General features: G+C 40.6%; 1 protein-coding gene across 1 annotated transcript in view; it reads left to right on the top strand.

Moving 5' to 3' along the window:
* Positions 1 to 16,488, top strand: part of LOC139101421 (uncharacterized) — a 164,765-nt gene extending 148,277 nt beyond the window's left edge. Inside the window, exon 6 of the mRNA XM_070654558.1 lies at positions 16,177 to 16,488. Within this exon, the coding sequence (XP_070510659.1) occupies positions 16,177 to 16,379 (203 nt within the window). The 3' untranslated portion in view covers positions 16,380 to 16,488. The remainder of the gene's footprint in view (positions 1 to 16,176) is intronic.
* Positions 16,489 to 16,658: the final 170 nt, after the last annotated feature.

Below are 16,658 nucleotides of genomic sequence, written 5' to 3'. Positions count from 1 at the left end.
TACAACCATTAGATGTATATGGTTTTCAACTATGGAAAAATTTTGTTAAATACATTTCTTATACCGTGATATTGTTAGATCTTAAAATTATTTTTTATGCTAGAAATAATATTTTGAAATTAATTATTAAGTTAATTATTAATTACTATAAAATATGCGTGATTTAAAAGTGGATGTATACAAAATAAACCGACAGAATTTGAAACACTAGTTGAATTCTGTTTTCAACGTAATTTAGAAGTAAAACGTGACCTTTGTGACGATATTGCTATAATAACTTGTTTTTGATGTAAAAAGTTGCTTTGTGTAACACATTTTTGTCATGAACACCATGTTTGCAACGAATATATACCTTTAAAATATGTATACGTTAATGAAATAGAGAAAAATAATAATAAAAATATTAGCAATGTTTTGACAACCATACTTTTATTTTAAATAATACGTTTCTTTAAATTATATAATATATGTATATATTTTTAAAATTATGCGTTTTAATATAGTAGTGTGATAAATTTTGCACAATTTGCATGCTATATTGTTCAATTATTAAACTAAAAAAACACAATTAAAGAGCAATAACGTAAGGACACTACAGTATGGCACCTATAGCACGATGTTGCCCATATTCTTAAAAATTAAATGGCCAGGACATAATATTATAAACTGTACGGATAGTTTAGGTATCAAATGCTCTTCAATTTTTGTCATTATAAAATTTTTTAATTTTGCCAAATTAAAGGAGGGGAAGACAATTAAAAAAATTAACGTTTTGCATAATGTAAATACATCGTTGCAAAGAACATAAAATACTACAAAACTTTTGTCTAAAACATTTTCTTATATTTCTTATAGTCTAGAACATATTCGCATAAAACAAAAATATTTATTATTTTCGAGGGGCTGATTCAACCCTTAAACGTCGAGATAAGCAAAAAAAAAATACGAGTCTTATATTTATCGATGTTCTTCAACATATCCATAATTCATAAAAATCGGTGAAAAACAGTTGTGTTCGTTCCCTTATTAGTTGATCACCCACAAACGTGTTTTTCAACCTATTTACCACAGTACATCAGTTTTCTAATGCGTAGATTATCACACAGCCGAGGTGTCAGTCACCCGAGAAAAATATTTCGTTTGTAACGGAAAAGTCTTTGTTCCCTGAGTTTTGGGCGAGTTTAATAGTTTTGCGTGGAATGAAAAAAGATCTTTTTAACATTTCTATCATCTTTCTATTGGTTATTCCTTTGTCGAACTACTCTCCCATGGAAATAAATGCTCTTGTTTTCGGGGTAACATACTTCCAAATTTTTTTTAAGAAAGTTAAAAGTGCAGTGAACATTACGACGAAAAGTTTATCGCCAGTAGTGATACAAGTTATCAAAGAGACAGCGTCAAACGTAATAATAGCAACAATTGTTATTAATTTTATAAGTCTTGAGTTTATTTTGACGAAATAAATAAGATCTGTTAATTATGAGATAAAACCAGTTATATGGTTATAACGACAGTTCAACGATTATTACTGCATCATTAATATGTCAATAAACACAGGCGATATCGTTGAAGACAGATATGCGTCATCGAATCCACACCTTCTAGCGACATAAATGCAAAATTCACATATCATCTTTTTGAAATTTTTGAGCAGCTTAAGCGCTATTTGTCGGCGGAAAAACAAAAAGTACAGAAATCAGCGTCATAACAAAAAAGAGAAAAGTACATCGGATTGGACGACGATGATGATGATAATTATAATAATAACGACGTTTCTTAAATCGTTTTACTTCTGAGAGAAAACTTTGCATCACGATATCTCCGTTTATAGATAACGTTATAGCAGAAAAATTAAAACATTTTTATAATATTGTTACGCACGACGGCGAAACTCGGGTAGCGGCCTCTCACTCTCTCACACTCATTCCCCGCTGCAGCGCTCTCACTCACTCTCACACTCCGCGTCACTCTCGTCGTAAAAAAAAACTCAAATATTACAAAAGAAACGGATTTAATTATTTAGCCTCTCGACATACATCGCTTGTCAACGTCATGGGTAAAACTGACTATTCTTTTTAAAAACAACAAGCTGTTCTCTAGCAACGGGTGACAGCTAACTCGAAACTCGCGGAATGTTCACGTTAAAACTCTTCATGCCGAACGTCGCCGAACTCGGACTTTGCGCCGCTGCAAGACAGCGAGTTTCGCGCCGTTCTCCATACCGGGTGTAACAATATAAATTGACCTTAAGCTATACAAAGAGCTTAAAATGATTGGTTTAGCCGTTAGCGAGAAACAAATATCTACAGATTTTTTCAAGCGGCGTCTTGCGTAAGAGAGTCTCGGTAGTACACTGCGCCTATACTTGGCGCGAGATACTACCGTGCCTTTTGATAAACTGTCATCGCGTTATTTTCATTGCATTTATGTTTAAATAGATAATTATGCATTTTAGGAGAGTCAGCTCCGATCATCTTGAGTTTGACATATGTGTTTAAGGTCATTCTTTTGAGTGACCTTGAAGAAATTTTAGCTGTTGCTCGTTTTTTATTGAAAAGTTATAAACATCGAAAGTTTAAAAAATATGAGTGTTATTTGCAGTATATTGATGGGTATAAGTGACTAAACGTAGGTGGAAGTAGTATATTTATAAACGAAATTAAAGCAGTAGAAAAATATATCAGTTATTTTTAGATTATTAAAGACTCGCTAGATGTAGTATTTTTAGACAGGGGATATAACGTTGCCATTATTTCAAAAAATTTGCATATTTGTTCACGATACATATATTTTTGTTTAAATATGAATTCTGTTAAATAATGTACGTAATGATATTCACGAGTTCTATATTTTAGTATCCATTTCGAATATCACGCCATAAACGTTCAATGTTCTGTTTCCATGTTAAATTTAAATTTTTAACCACGTTAATATTATTATTGTATGAAAGAGATAAATATAACGAAATAATAACAAAATAACTTCAACATCCTAACAATTTGTTTCTTTAAAAGTTTATTCATTTATAAATATACCATTTTCATCTACTATTAGTTACTTATATTTGTTAATATTGTTACGTCAAGAGGATTATATTTTTATTAAATGATTATTTGAAGGAAATCCTCAGGAAAGGTATTCGTGGGTAAGGTAGGGAGTTGACGCACCACCGAATTTTGCGTGGGATTCGAGATTCGAAACCACGCTATTTTACGCGCAGATTAAATATTCAAGAATTTCGGATTTAGATTGAGCGCGTAGTTGGTTTTTTTTTTTAGAAAAAGGAGGTGAATCCTTATTCTCTGGGATAGAACCAGGCGTAGTTATTCGCATATAAAGGATAATGGAGTAATTATAAAATGATTAACTCAGAATTTTCAAAAACAAAATTAACAAATTTAATACTAATCATTACGTTTAAAATTATAAAAGAGATTTATCGCTTTGGCAGACAGAATTAACAATTTTAATATTAATTATTTCGCTTAAAATATAAAAATAAAATTTCGCTTAAAATATAAAAAAAAAAAAAAAAACGTTCTGGCAAAAAAAATTAAGAAATATGAAAATGATTTTAATCTAATTAGTAGATATAATTATAACATTGTAACAAAAAACGGAGTGTGTTTACAAAAATGTGTGTGTGTGTGTGTGTATGTGTCTATGTATAAATGTCTTTTAACCAAATGTGTCGGTGATTCAATCTAACGTGATCTCTTCTATTTCAATCACCCTCGCTGTGGTCCTTGGGAAAACGAGGTCAATCAGCCGCATCAGGGCTAGGAAAGGAAATTCCACCCCGGGGTAATGAATAAAAAAGTGAGAATCAGGAGCAGAACGAGCTGCCTGTCTCCTGATCTCTTCTGGTTCAAAATGGTCAGGGCCGATGGAGTAGGCCCCTTCCGGAACAGGAATCTGTCCACGGAGTACAAACCCTGCGTAGGAGCTCCAGGAGAGGGTCTCTAACCTCTCTTGGTTCCGGATGCTCCTCGAGAACCTCGATACTCGGGACGGGAGATGGAAGTTGATCGGGGAAGTCTAGTTCTGGGAGAGAGATGGATTTATCTTTGCCCAGAGAGTCGGCTTCCTCGGGTTCAAACGGAAAAGGAGGCGGTGAGAGAGGAGAGAAACAGGCGCGAAGCTCACCTCCGGGAAACCGTGGTTCGGAGATGAGGGATGAATCTGGAGTATAAGATGAAGTCGTGGGGCGGAATTGTTCCGATCCCGGCTCCGTGGACTGGTTTGAAAGATTCAGAATGTCGGCCGATGTTTCGAGATGGTCGTTAGGAATTTCCTCGGGCGGGACGTATCCGAATAACGGTTCTGGGTCTCCATGGATGGGCGACGGTGATGGAGCGCCCAGACGTGGAGACCACGGTCTCTCCTCGTTGCGCGCAGGAGACACAAACACCTCCTCGCTTGGCGCCGCCGCGAGCAAGTATTGGATAAAAAAACGGCGTACTAACTCTCTTAGATTCTGGATCTGTTTGTTCCGTCGCGCCCGGCTCTTCTTTAAAGTTTTCTTATTATTGGATTTCACTAAAATTTACAATTTAATTTTAATTTTATTTAAATAAAATTTCACGAGATTAACAAAGAAAGGGTCGAAGGAGACTCGTTACCAACGATTTCCAAACCTTTTAACTCGTCCATGAATAAATCTTCGTAGTTCATCTCTGGCGAGAATCGCTTACCGTTTCCTTAGCCGTGGATAGTCGCCAAACTTCCAGCAATATTTCGCGGCGTGAACCACAGTAAGTTGCTGGTTATTCGACGGCGTATCTTAGCCGATATTCGGAAGCGGTTTTTCTCACACATTTGATTTACCACGGAATCTAACGGATAGAATCAAAACTCCGGAACTCCGACTCGGACATTCCCTTCTCTCTTTGATTGAAATTAAAGAACACTTGATTTAAATAATACATTTAGTGGAATCAATTTTCGCGACAATACATAATTAATCGTTGAGACTTACTTTTAGGAGATCTTCTCGATGCTTTTTCTTAATGCGTGTTCTGCGATCTTGCACTGAGTGGCACTTGCGATAGTTTAGAGAAACGTTTTCGCTGCTATCTGGGATGCAAGAGAGAGTGCTCCGCCAAAACACAAGTTTTTATAAGCTCGGAAAAGGGGAAAACTATTCCCGAATTTTCACTTTTCTGAAATTCAAATCTTTTATTTGCTGAGCTTGTTCCTCCACTTTTCCTATCTTACAATTATTGGGCATTCGCACCCCATCCCTTCTCTATTTTCTTAAACTTCTAAGTTTTCGCCCTTAGTTTCTAGATTTTGGTGAGGAGTTCCCGAGATCCATTGGTTTTTAGGAATAAGATGTCTATAAAATACCCCCGCTTCAAGGAGTTATCCCTTCCGAGCCTTCCAGAATTTTATTATCATTTTTAAAGAGAGATGGTGGGGAAACTTCTACCATCCGTACGACGCATTGTGTTACCTGATTTTATTGCTTTTGTCTGCACCACATAATCCGGTAATCACGGGCCTCTCGCTGCCTTGGTTTTTCTAAGGCTCAGTCTACTTTTTACATTTCTCCTAAACATCCCGCCCGCCTTGAAGGAATTGCCTTCAATTAAATATACAATAATTCCCCTCGAGCGGGTTTGTCGTTATTAGATTCTGCTTCGTTTTTCGTTCTAGGCGTGACTGGTTTCACCGTAGTCATTTTTTTTTTTACAATACTTATTTCGCATTAACGTTGCCTTGATCGAGAGGCAGTACCGCTAATTTTACAAGTGGTCTTTTAATTTCGCCGTTTCTCGTTTTTAGCGTGGCTGCACGCACCACTCCGTCCTTTCCCGGGTGAACCTCGACGACTCTTCTCAATAGCCACTGCTGCGGGCCCAATCCTGGCTGTTCGATTAGGACTAGCTGGCCTGTCCTTACTTCCTCCCCCTTGCTTCGGTGCCACTTGGATCTTTGAATCAGAGTGTGCAAATATTCACGGCTCCATCTTTGCCAGAATTGTTGCCGCAGCTGCTCCACTCGTTGCCACCTATACAGTCTGGTCTCTGGAATCTGTGTCAGTTCTGCAACAGGGAAGCTGTATAGCGCTGCACCAATTAAGAAATGACCCGGAGTCATACATGAGAGATCGTTAGGATCCGAACTTAATGGGGTTAGCGGACGCGAATTTAATATAGCTTCTATTTCGCACAGAACTATCTGCATCTCTTCGTACGTGAGATGAGCATTGCCTAATGTTCTGTGCATGTTTGTTTTTATCGATTTTACGGCGGCCTCCCAGAGACCGCCAAAATGAGGCGCATACGGCGGCGAAAATTTCCAGTTTATTTCACGCTGGTGTACAAATTCTTTGATTTTAGTCTGCGTCTGCTCGGATTTTACAAATTCATACATTTCCTTTAGCGCTTTATTGGCCCCGACGAAGTTCGTGCCATTGTCAGAGTAAATGCACTCCGGCCTACCTCTTCGCGATATAAATCGTTTTAGCGCACCGATGAACGTGTCGGACGTTAAATCGCTTACAATTTCGATGTGCACGGCCCTGACCGCGAAGCATACAAACACCGCAATGTATGTTTTACACATTTTCGCATTGCGCCTTCTGCTTTCTTTTATTAAAATCGGGCCCGCGTAGTCAATTCCGGTATGCGTGAACGGTCTGGACGCGGTGACTCTACCTTTGGGCAAATTTGCCATTTTAGTTTGCGATGTTACAGGCTTGGCCTTGAAACATGTCACGCATTCCCGGATGATGCCGCGGACCGTAGACGTCGCCGCGACGGGCCAGTATCGCTGTCTGACCGCGGCGAGTGTCGATTGCACACCTGAGTGCAGCGTGTTTATGTGCTCCATTCGAATTAAACGCCTGGTGAATTCATGCGCTTTCGGCAACAATATAGGGTGTCGGGCTTCGCACGATATCGCAGAATTTTTTAGTCTCCCCCCAACTCTAATAATGTCGTTGTCGTCCAGAAAGGGAGCCAAGGATAAGATGTTGCTCGATCTCTGCAACGTGCGTCCGCTCTTTAAATTACGGTATTCCTCCGCGAACGCCTCTCTTTGCACGCCTCGGATCAAAACAAGCAGCGCGGCCTTGCTTTCTATCGGAGAAATTCGTTCGTCACAGTGTTCGCTATCTCCCTTTCTGCCGAACCGTAAACAATACGCTATAATTCGTGTGATCTTATTTATGTCGGAGAATTTCGTTATTAACGACTAAATTATCATCTGTCGCGCGATCACTGGATTCGCAATTATTCGTTTCTGCTCCGGTAGATCTGTATCCGAAAGACCGCCGGTTATCTTGCTCGGCCACATTTCCTCGTCCGATCGCAAAAAATCCGGGCCACTCCACCATAGCGAAGCATTTTTTAACTCATGCACGTTTATTCCTCGCGACAGGATGTCGGCCGGATTTTCGGCGGACGGCACATGTCTCCAATCTTGCAATCGTGTCGTACGTTGTATCTCCCCGACGCGATTCGCGACGAAGGCGTTCCATTTTCGCGACGGTGACGCTATCCATTGCATCGTAATCATGGAATCCGTCCACAAACCGACATCAAATTGTTGACCGTCGTACGAGTCACGAATTTTCCCAATCAGCTGGGATAACAAAACTGCTGCGCTTAATTCCAGTCTCGGCAACGACATTGCCTTAATCGGCGCCACCCGCGACTTGGAAGCCAGCAGCACGACTCGGTACCCGCTCGTGCCCTCGTTTGTTCTTACGTATACACACGCGCCATACGCCTTTTCACTGGCGTCGCAAAATCCGTGTAATTGATATTTACGCGTGCCTCGACTTCCGGTCCAGCGCGGAATCCGCAACTCGCTCAAGTCATGTAATTGATTCCGAAATTGCGTCCACCGTCGATGGACACTCTGCGGAAGCGATTCGTCCCAGCTAATTTTTAACTGCCATATGTCTTGCAGAATGATTTTCGCGATCACAATTACCGGTCCCAAGATACCCAACGGATCAAAAACGCTCGCGACCTCCGCCAGTATCGTTCGCTTCGTAACGCGATCACCTTTATATTCGTAATTGTTTTTGAAATTGAAGACGTCGTCCGCCGGATTCCATTGAATCCCCAGAATTTTGCACTCGTCTCCATCAAAATTCATTGCCTCCTGGCCAACCGCCGCATCGTCCGGTATCAAATCTTTGTGACTGGCGAACCATTTGCCTAATTCGAATCGGCCGCAGCGCAGTACTTCGATCATTTCATCTCGCGCGCGTTTTCCCTCGGCAATGGTATTTGCGCCCGTTAGCACATCGTCCACATGAAAATCTCGTAGGATATGTCGCGATCCGATAGGATATTCCGCCGCATGTTTTTGTGCCAGGTGCTGAAGGCATCTGGTCGCCAAAAACGGTGCGCTTGTTCCGTACGTAACCGTATTTAACTCAAAAATTGATAACGGGGAACTCTGCGATTCGCGCCAAACGATTCGTTGCCAGTGCGTCTGAGATGCATGCAATCGAATCTGGCGATACATTTTTACGATGTCCGCTGAAAATACATGCGTAAAACTTCGGAATCGCATTAAAATTGATATCAGATCCTGCTGAATGGTGAGTCCTTTTAACAACGCGTCGTTTAGAGATACGCCCGAGCTCGTCTTACACGATGCATCAAACACCACGCGTAATTTTGCGTTTGGGTCGCCCTTTTTGTATACGCCGTGATGCGGTAAGTATATCGCCCCCGGTCTTTCCATTTCGCGCGCGGACACCTCTCTCATATGTCCTAACTTTATGTATTCGTCTATAAATTTAACATATTTTTTTTTAAGCGCCGCGTCGCGCCCGAATTTCTTTTCTAAATTACAAAATCTCCTTTCAGCGATTTCTCGAGATCGTCCGATTGCGGCCATCACCCGTTCTTTGATTGGCAACTTTACCACGTATTGGCCCGTCGCGTCAATCTCGCAATTGTCTGCGAAATGCCCCTCGCATTCTTTCTCTTCTATCGTTCTGGACGGGGATTCGGTTAGCTCGTCGACTTGCCAAAACCGCTCGACTTTGTCGTGCAAACCCGCGTTTGTGATTGCCGCGTGCACAGCGCACGTATTCGAGGACACACGCGGATCGCCAGTCACACGCCCCGCCAGAATCCATCCCAGCCGCGTTTTTTGCAATGTAGGATGCTGTGAAGTGGTCCGGATTTGCCCGACACACACCAGCTCCCAAAATATATCCGCCCCGATTAGAATATCCACGCCCGCCGCCTTATAAAACTGTGGATTCGCCAGTTCGAGATTCGCGGGTATCGTTATTTTATCGCGCCTCACCGTGGTCGTCGGAATCTTGTCCGTTATTTTACTCGTTACAATGCACTCTATATTTGTGCGGTAAGAATTTGTGCGAGAGCAAATTTTAATATGTGTGGTCTGAGTCGCTTGAGTCGTTATCGCGCCGACACCTGTTATTGCGATATTTACAGGCCGCAGTTTCAGGTTCAACGACTCTATGAACCTCTTTGTTATGAAACTCGCCTGTGATCCCGAGTCTAACAACGCGCGCGCCGGTTTCTTAACATTATTGCCGTCTAAAACGTAAATAATTGCGGTGGACAAAAAGACGCAATCGACGCAACGCCCGGCCGTTTCCCGCGCTAACATAGTGGCTACCTCGTTCGAAGGTTCGGCACCGTCGTCCGCAGCAGATAACGGAAGCGACCGACGGCCGCCCGCGTCATCACGCGGCCCCTGACTCAAATGCAGGAGTGAGTTGTGCTTTAATTTGCACAATCGACATGTCCCGGCCGGACACTGCGCCGCACGATGCGTTGAAGATTTCAGACAATTTAAACAGATCTTTCGCTTCCGAATTTCCGAAATGCGTTGTCCGACCGACAGCGCAGCAAATGTTCCGCACGCGTGTATCGCATGATCACCGCGGCAATACCCGCACCTGTTTCCGACCGCGGCCACGTGAAGAGCATGCTTTCTATTCTCATTTCGCCCGTGCGCGCGCTCGTCGCCTCGCCCGGACGATATCGCATCTCTCGGCGTTACTGATTCTAACATTTGAATCCTTCTAATTAAGAATTCTGTCAATTTTTTCAATGCTGGCAATTCCGAGCCAGTTAAAGACGCGTGCCACTCGCGAAGCGTTACGCTGTCCAGTTTCGCGCTAATGATATAAATTTTTATGTCGTCCCAATGTTTGGAACTACGCCCCAATGCTCCAAGCGCCCGCAAATGCCTGGAGTAGCCGTCGCAGATGCGACAAAGCTCGCTTACGTTTTCTCTGAGCATCCGCGGCAGTTCGAGTATCGCGCGAATGTGAGTGTTAACAATCACTCGCTTATTATCATATCTCTCGCGTAACATTGTTCACGCTAGCTCTAGTAATTTAAGTCCGAAATTTCGAGATTCTCGATAACATTTTTCGCGTCGTCGGTAAGCGCGGCTCTTAAATATTAAAATTTCTGAATGCTCGGCAGTGTCGGATTATCGTGTATCAATTTCTGGAATGAGTCATGGAACGGGAACCATTCCTCATACTTGCCAGAAAAACTCGGCATGTTAATTTTTGGCAGGCGTACATGGTTTATTGCCTCGCCACCGTTTTCCGTGCCTCCGCTTTGTGTCGGCGTTGATCGCGCGGAAGTTGCCACAACGGCAGGTCGACACAAGCAGTCTAATTTCGCGGCCACAGCATAGTAAGCGGCTTCGAACGTCTCTCTATCTCTCTCCTCCGTCGCGTCCAAGTCTTCAATTCGCGACTGCACTTCGTGATACTCATTCCAGTAATCGGACAACTGAGCACGCCGTTCTCTCGCCTGCGATCGCACGTCTTCGTCGACAACTCGAACGCCGCTTGCGTATGACTCGATTCGCGTACATGCACCCTTTAAAGTGCTACGCCGTTTTTTGAATTGCGCTAACACCCGCGCAAGGTTCGCATTTTCTGCCGCCGCAGAATCCGATGCCGAGCCGCTGGCGCGATCGTTCGCGGCAGTCGACATGTCTCGCCTATTAAATGTCACGCGCCTTGATTGAATTTAATGTATTTCCGCTAACCCCGAGCGCTATGTCCGTATTAAAGTCGTCAAATAAATTTGAATTGGTGCAGTATCTATACAGCTTACCCTACCCGGACTCGTCGTCGTCTCGTCGATCGTGACTCGGCTGTGACCCAGCTGCGTTGCCCTCGTCACTTCCTCTCGTCCGTGGTCCACGCCGATCCGAGTCTCTGTCCTTCTCCGGTGTAGGCTGAATCTCACGTCGCTGTCCGGCGTTGTCTGGTCTCGTCCTTCCCTGGTCGCCTTTTCCAGAATGAGATCCGGCTCGAAGGACCAAAATATGTAGGCGATTCCACGGCTCCGCCCGTGTTTAGAGGAGCGTCTCGTGATGGATGATTAATTTTAGCAAATTTGTTAAAATTTGTCGCCTTTATTGTATCGTCTTTCCTCAAGACTATGGTGCGAACCAGTTTACAAATGACCGGAGTTAAGCCGAAATGCCCGCGTAATCGTCAAATATGATTAAATTTCTCTCTCTTTTTATATCGTTCGTTTTTTCCGACTTTTGGACTAACGCTAACATTTAGATGATCGCGGGTCTATTTACATGTATCCCCCGCATCTCCTCGCTTTTTCCCTGACCTAAGTTTCGAACTCGCGTCGGTTACAGCGGTCGCTGACCCGGACTGTGTTGTCATATTGACGTCTTCGCATTTCTTTGTTCGGCTCTTTATTTTCGTGTTCTACCGTTTCGTCCTATCTGTCTACTTTTTACATTTCTCCTAAACAGTGTCTCCTCCGGGATGGTGGTGGAGGGACCCGGCTGCTCTTCAGTTGCCAATGTCGATGACTGCGTACTGTTGAGCGTCTCCAGAAGGATGAAAGATCTGAAACAAGTAATAAATAATAAAATAATAAAAATTTTTATTTACGGTAATAAAATTATAAAATTTATCTTTAATTGTATTTTACCCAGTAGCAGGGTCCAATATTAATTTCTCATCTCGAAACTCTTCGGTAATAGTTGGACCGCTGCTTCTCTGTAACAAATATTATCATATTATTAGTGCAATATATATTTATATATCATATTTTATTATTTTTTTATAAAACTTACTTGGCCATCACTGTCGTGGATATTTTGATCCATTTCAAAGTCCTCAGGACAGATATCGCAGAGAGCGTAATCTGTCTCTGAGGGCGTTGCAACGGATGGTCTACCGCCAGTGCCCTTTAAGTGCTTTTTGTAAGCACTTATTGATTTTTTTACTGCCGTTTTCCAGCGCTGATAGGCAGATCGTATTTCCTCCGAACTTCTTGCCGATCCTGTTGCTGTCATTAATTCCGCCAACTCCTTCCATTTTTGTTTTTTCGCAATTTGAGTTTTGGCGTTGCTACTTTTATCCTCCATAATTGTTGCGTTATCCTTTACAAATATTAAAATTTTTGATTTCTCCTCTTGCGTAAAGTTTTCTCTTTTTTTTGGTTTATCAGCCATCTGAAACATAAAATACGTTTTAATTACATATTATTTTTTCAGATTTTTACCTTTTTTAATCGTTTAAGTACTGAAATAATTGTAAAAATGAAATTGTACAGAGCGGATAAATTAGACACCGCGTACATTTATGTAAAGCCTTATTTATTTCGTTTGTCCGATCGGCGATCTACGTGACCAACACGTGATGTTTTTTTTAATACGTTTAATACCTGCGTACTCGGGAAGACGACGAGTCGTGTAAAAAAAACTTTTAAAAAACAGTCAGACAACACGGTACATCGAGCGCGTGATTCCGCGGAAAATAACTTGTAATAAAAAAAGATTGTAATACTATTTTACAATATTGCAATGTACATTATTATAAACATTATTAACAATATTCGGTATAAAATATTAAAACTGTTAGCGATCAGTTATAGCACTTAAACGATTATTATATTTCTTTCATTTACACATACTTACTTTGCTCTTAGCCTTGCTTCGTACTTTCAGCAACAACAGAACACAACAGACTGATCGTAAACATCACATTTAACTTTGCGCGTTATTCGCAATACACAGTTTGCGGCATTGAACGCGAAATAATTAAGATAGATAACATGATACACATAAATGTACCTCTATCTTAAAGGCGCCTCTAAATGTGTGCTTAAAATACGGGCGACTTTAGCAGCGCGCCTCTAAAATTGGTCACACTTTTAGAGGCGCTTTTATAAAGGCGCCTCTAAAAGTGAGCTCAGAATGTGGGCCTTTGTGTATAGATTATTTAAAATCCGACTGCATTGATTTCACAATCTCGAGACACTTGGTCGGACCTAGATCGCGATAAATGCCGCCGTTTTCCACGGCGACCCGCTGGACAGACGTCCAGCCACGACCATCAAGGGGGGTGTTACAGTTTGCAATTTATATGCTTCATATTATGTCGATAAGATGCTGACAGTATTGTAGCAGAATATGCCATATCAGAGTATGCCGTCAGAATCGCAGCAGAAATCGAGCACAATGTATTATATCATGACATAACAGCAGATTTTAAAACATCTGTTTCCGTATTTGTCTATGTTTCTGTTGGCATGACGTGCTATCATAATGTAAATGCAGAAATGTAGCAGAAACACAACACAACATGCTATCACAATGTGGCTCTAAAAGAGATTTTCGACGAACAGTTCACAATGCTTCCGTTAAAGGAACACGTTACTCGTAATCAAAAATCATATAGGTAGCATATACAGGGTGTCTCAGCCCATATGTAAAATCTTATACGGATAGGTAGGTTTTGGGAAGATAAGTAAAAAAATCCTTTACCGTTTTGAAAAATTCTTAATAGTTATTGAGAAAAATAATAAATTTGTCTAGCCTAAGCGCGACAAGGAAAAGGCGAGCGAACGAGGCGAGGCGACGACGCGTGAGGCAGAGTAAAGAACGACACGCGAGCGAGACGAGGCGACAATGTGCGCATGAAACGAGGCGTCTACGCGTGAGGCGGAGTCAACAACGACACGCGAATAAGACGAGGCATTCTTTACTTCGCCTCGCACATTGTCGGCTCGCTTCACGCGCGCATTGTCGCCTCGTCTCGCTCGCGTGTCGTTGTTGACTCCGCCTCACGCGTCGTCGCCTCGCCTCGCTCACTCGCCTCTTTTTTGTCGCGTCACATCATTACGGCATGTCGTGCTCCGTTCTTGTTGCAATTCTGTCGTCATATCATGATAGCACAGTATTCCAGTAAAATTAATGACTAATGCGGACACAGACGTCTTAGGATCTGCTGTCATGTCATGATCGAATCTGCTGGCATTTGGCTATCAGGGTATAGAATACAAAGCAATATAAGACTTTCCTATTGGTCTCGACTAATTCTATCTACTCCTAAAAAAGTGGTAGTTTACTATGAGACACTATGTATACTTAATAATAATATATTATACAAAGTAATTCATAATGGATGGAAATACGACTTACCGACCGAGCGCTCCGACAATACGAACACTATCAAAAGGCACGATAATGCCTCGTGCCAAGTAAAGGCGCAGCGAGGCACTGCCGTGCCTCTATATACGCGAGACGTTTTGAGAAATCCGTAGATTACCGGATCTCAATAACGGTTCAACCAATCGCTTTCTTAATAGGCTTATTGTATTGTTACGCCGGAGCAGCATGAAGCTGCCGGCTCGCTCCGAGGTTTCGGTTCCCCGTTGCCAGGGGAACGAGGATTATTATTAATGGTTAAAATGACAGTTCTGCCCGTGACTTTATTCGGCGCGGATGTCACTCTGTATTTGGTTAATGTTTGATTAAATCGTTATCGTTCCTTTTTCTTAAACCGTCTCTTTTCTTTTGCGGAGTCCGAGTGCCGCGGGTGAGAGAGTGCGAGAAGAATGAGCGAGTAGCGCGAACGCAGAGACGTTCGCTGACCCCGTTCTCGGCGTAACAGTATAGATTAGGGTCGACTTATATAATAAAAGTGTTTTTATTATTTCGCTGCGTTGTCTATAAATAAAGATATCGCGATGTTAATTTTGGTTACAAGAGTAAAATTATTAAGATTTTCAGTCGTCATTTTTATGTCTCGAAAAAGTCCCTTTCGTTTTCGCGTCGCTAGATGGCGCAGATAGATTTATCGACTTTATTATTATCGACTCTGGTGATAGTTATAATAACATATATATTAACCTAAAATATTATGTTATTTCAAAAAGGAAAGTGTGTGGTGTTATTATTTTCGCACCGCTAGATGGTACTTGATTTATCGACTGTATAGATATCGATCTTTGCAAAAAAATTTGTTTAAACAATTAAAATTACTTCTTTTTGGTTAAATATTACAACTACAAAATGAATGAAATCCCTCCAAAATTACCTTTTTTAAAAAAAAAGTATAAAAAAGCGCCAAGTATAAACGCACAAAATTAAAATAACTACAAAATTAATAAAATTACTCTCAAAATTAGATTTCCCCAAAAAAACATAAAATGTTTACTGTAATATTGAATACTCTCTATTAAAGTTATGAGATCAAATAATTGCGCAAAGAACCTAAAGAATCTAGAAAATTTTAAACAATACAAACCATGTAAAACCGTACAAAAATAGATCTAGGTTTGTCCCGATGATATAACGTGGTAATGTAAAGAAAGAAAAAACAAAAAATCTTGGCGCTGCAAAATCAAATCTGATGCGTAGCATAACGCAAAAAACAAAATTATAATTGAGATTTTAAAGATTTGGTTTTGCAGTGCCAAGATTTTTTGTTTTTTCTTTCTTTACATTACCACGTTATATCATCGGGACAAACCTAAATCTATTTTTGTACGGTTTTACATGGTTTGTATTGTTTAAAATTTTGTAGATTCTTTAGGTTCTTGGCGCAAATATTTGATCTCATAACTTTAATAGAGAATATTCAATATTACAGTAAACATTTTATGTTTTTTTTGGGGGAATCTAATTTTGAGGGTAATTTTATTTATTTTGTAGTTATTTTAATTTTGCGCGCTTATATTTGACGCTTTTTTATACCTTTTTTTAAAAAAGGGTAATTTTGGGGGGATATTCATATACACGTGTACATATGTACGGAGTTTCATCCATTATGAATCACCCTGTATACTTACTTAAAATTAATAACATAAAATTAATTAAATTGAATAAAAAATAAAAAATAAAATATTAATTAAATACAAAAATAAGAATATTTATATTTTACAGGTTGGTGGTTCTTTCATTGTCACTTCTCATGGCATACCGCAACTGGAATGAATGTTGTTTTACATGTTGGTAAAGAATACGATCTTCCAAAAATACCATGGGACTTTCCACAATGTTACAACTGGACACCACCTATAACTGATGATTACGATAACAATTATAATTACTATAATTATCATGATTATTATAATTATGGAAAATAAAGTATTCTATGTTTAAAAATATAACTTTATTATTATATAAAACACATTATTGTTTAAAATATGTTACATTATATGTATGAAACGTGAATAAATAATTAGTCAAATGCTACTAGAGTACATTAAGTTTGTACCGTAAACTGGTACTAGTTGCGGTTTTGTCAATCACACCAATTAATGCGCATACTACTACAAACCGCGTTAATTTGCACTGTAAAAATACATGTAAAGTTACACAAATAATATGTGTAACAATTACATTATTAATAACGGAGAATTAGA

The sequence above is a fragment of the Cardiocondyla obscurior genome, linkage group LG03 (assembly GCF_019399895.1).
Source record: "Cardiocondyla obscurior isolate alpha-2009 linkage group LG03, Cobs3.1, whole genome shotgun sequence".
NCBI classification, from domain to species: domain Eukaryota; kingdom Metazoa; phylum Arthropoda; class Insecta; order Hymenoptera; family Formicidae; genus Cardiocondyla; species Cardiocondyla obscurior.
The sequence above is the reverse complement of the archived record's forward strand: the minus strand, read 5'-3'. Positions and strand labels throughout refer to the sequence as shown.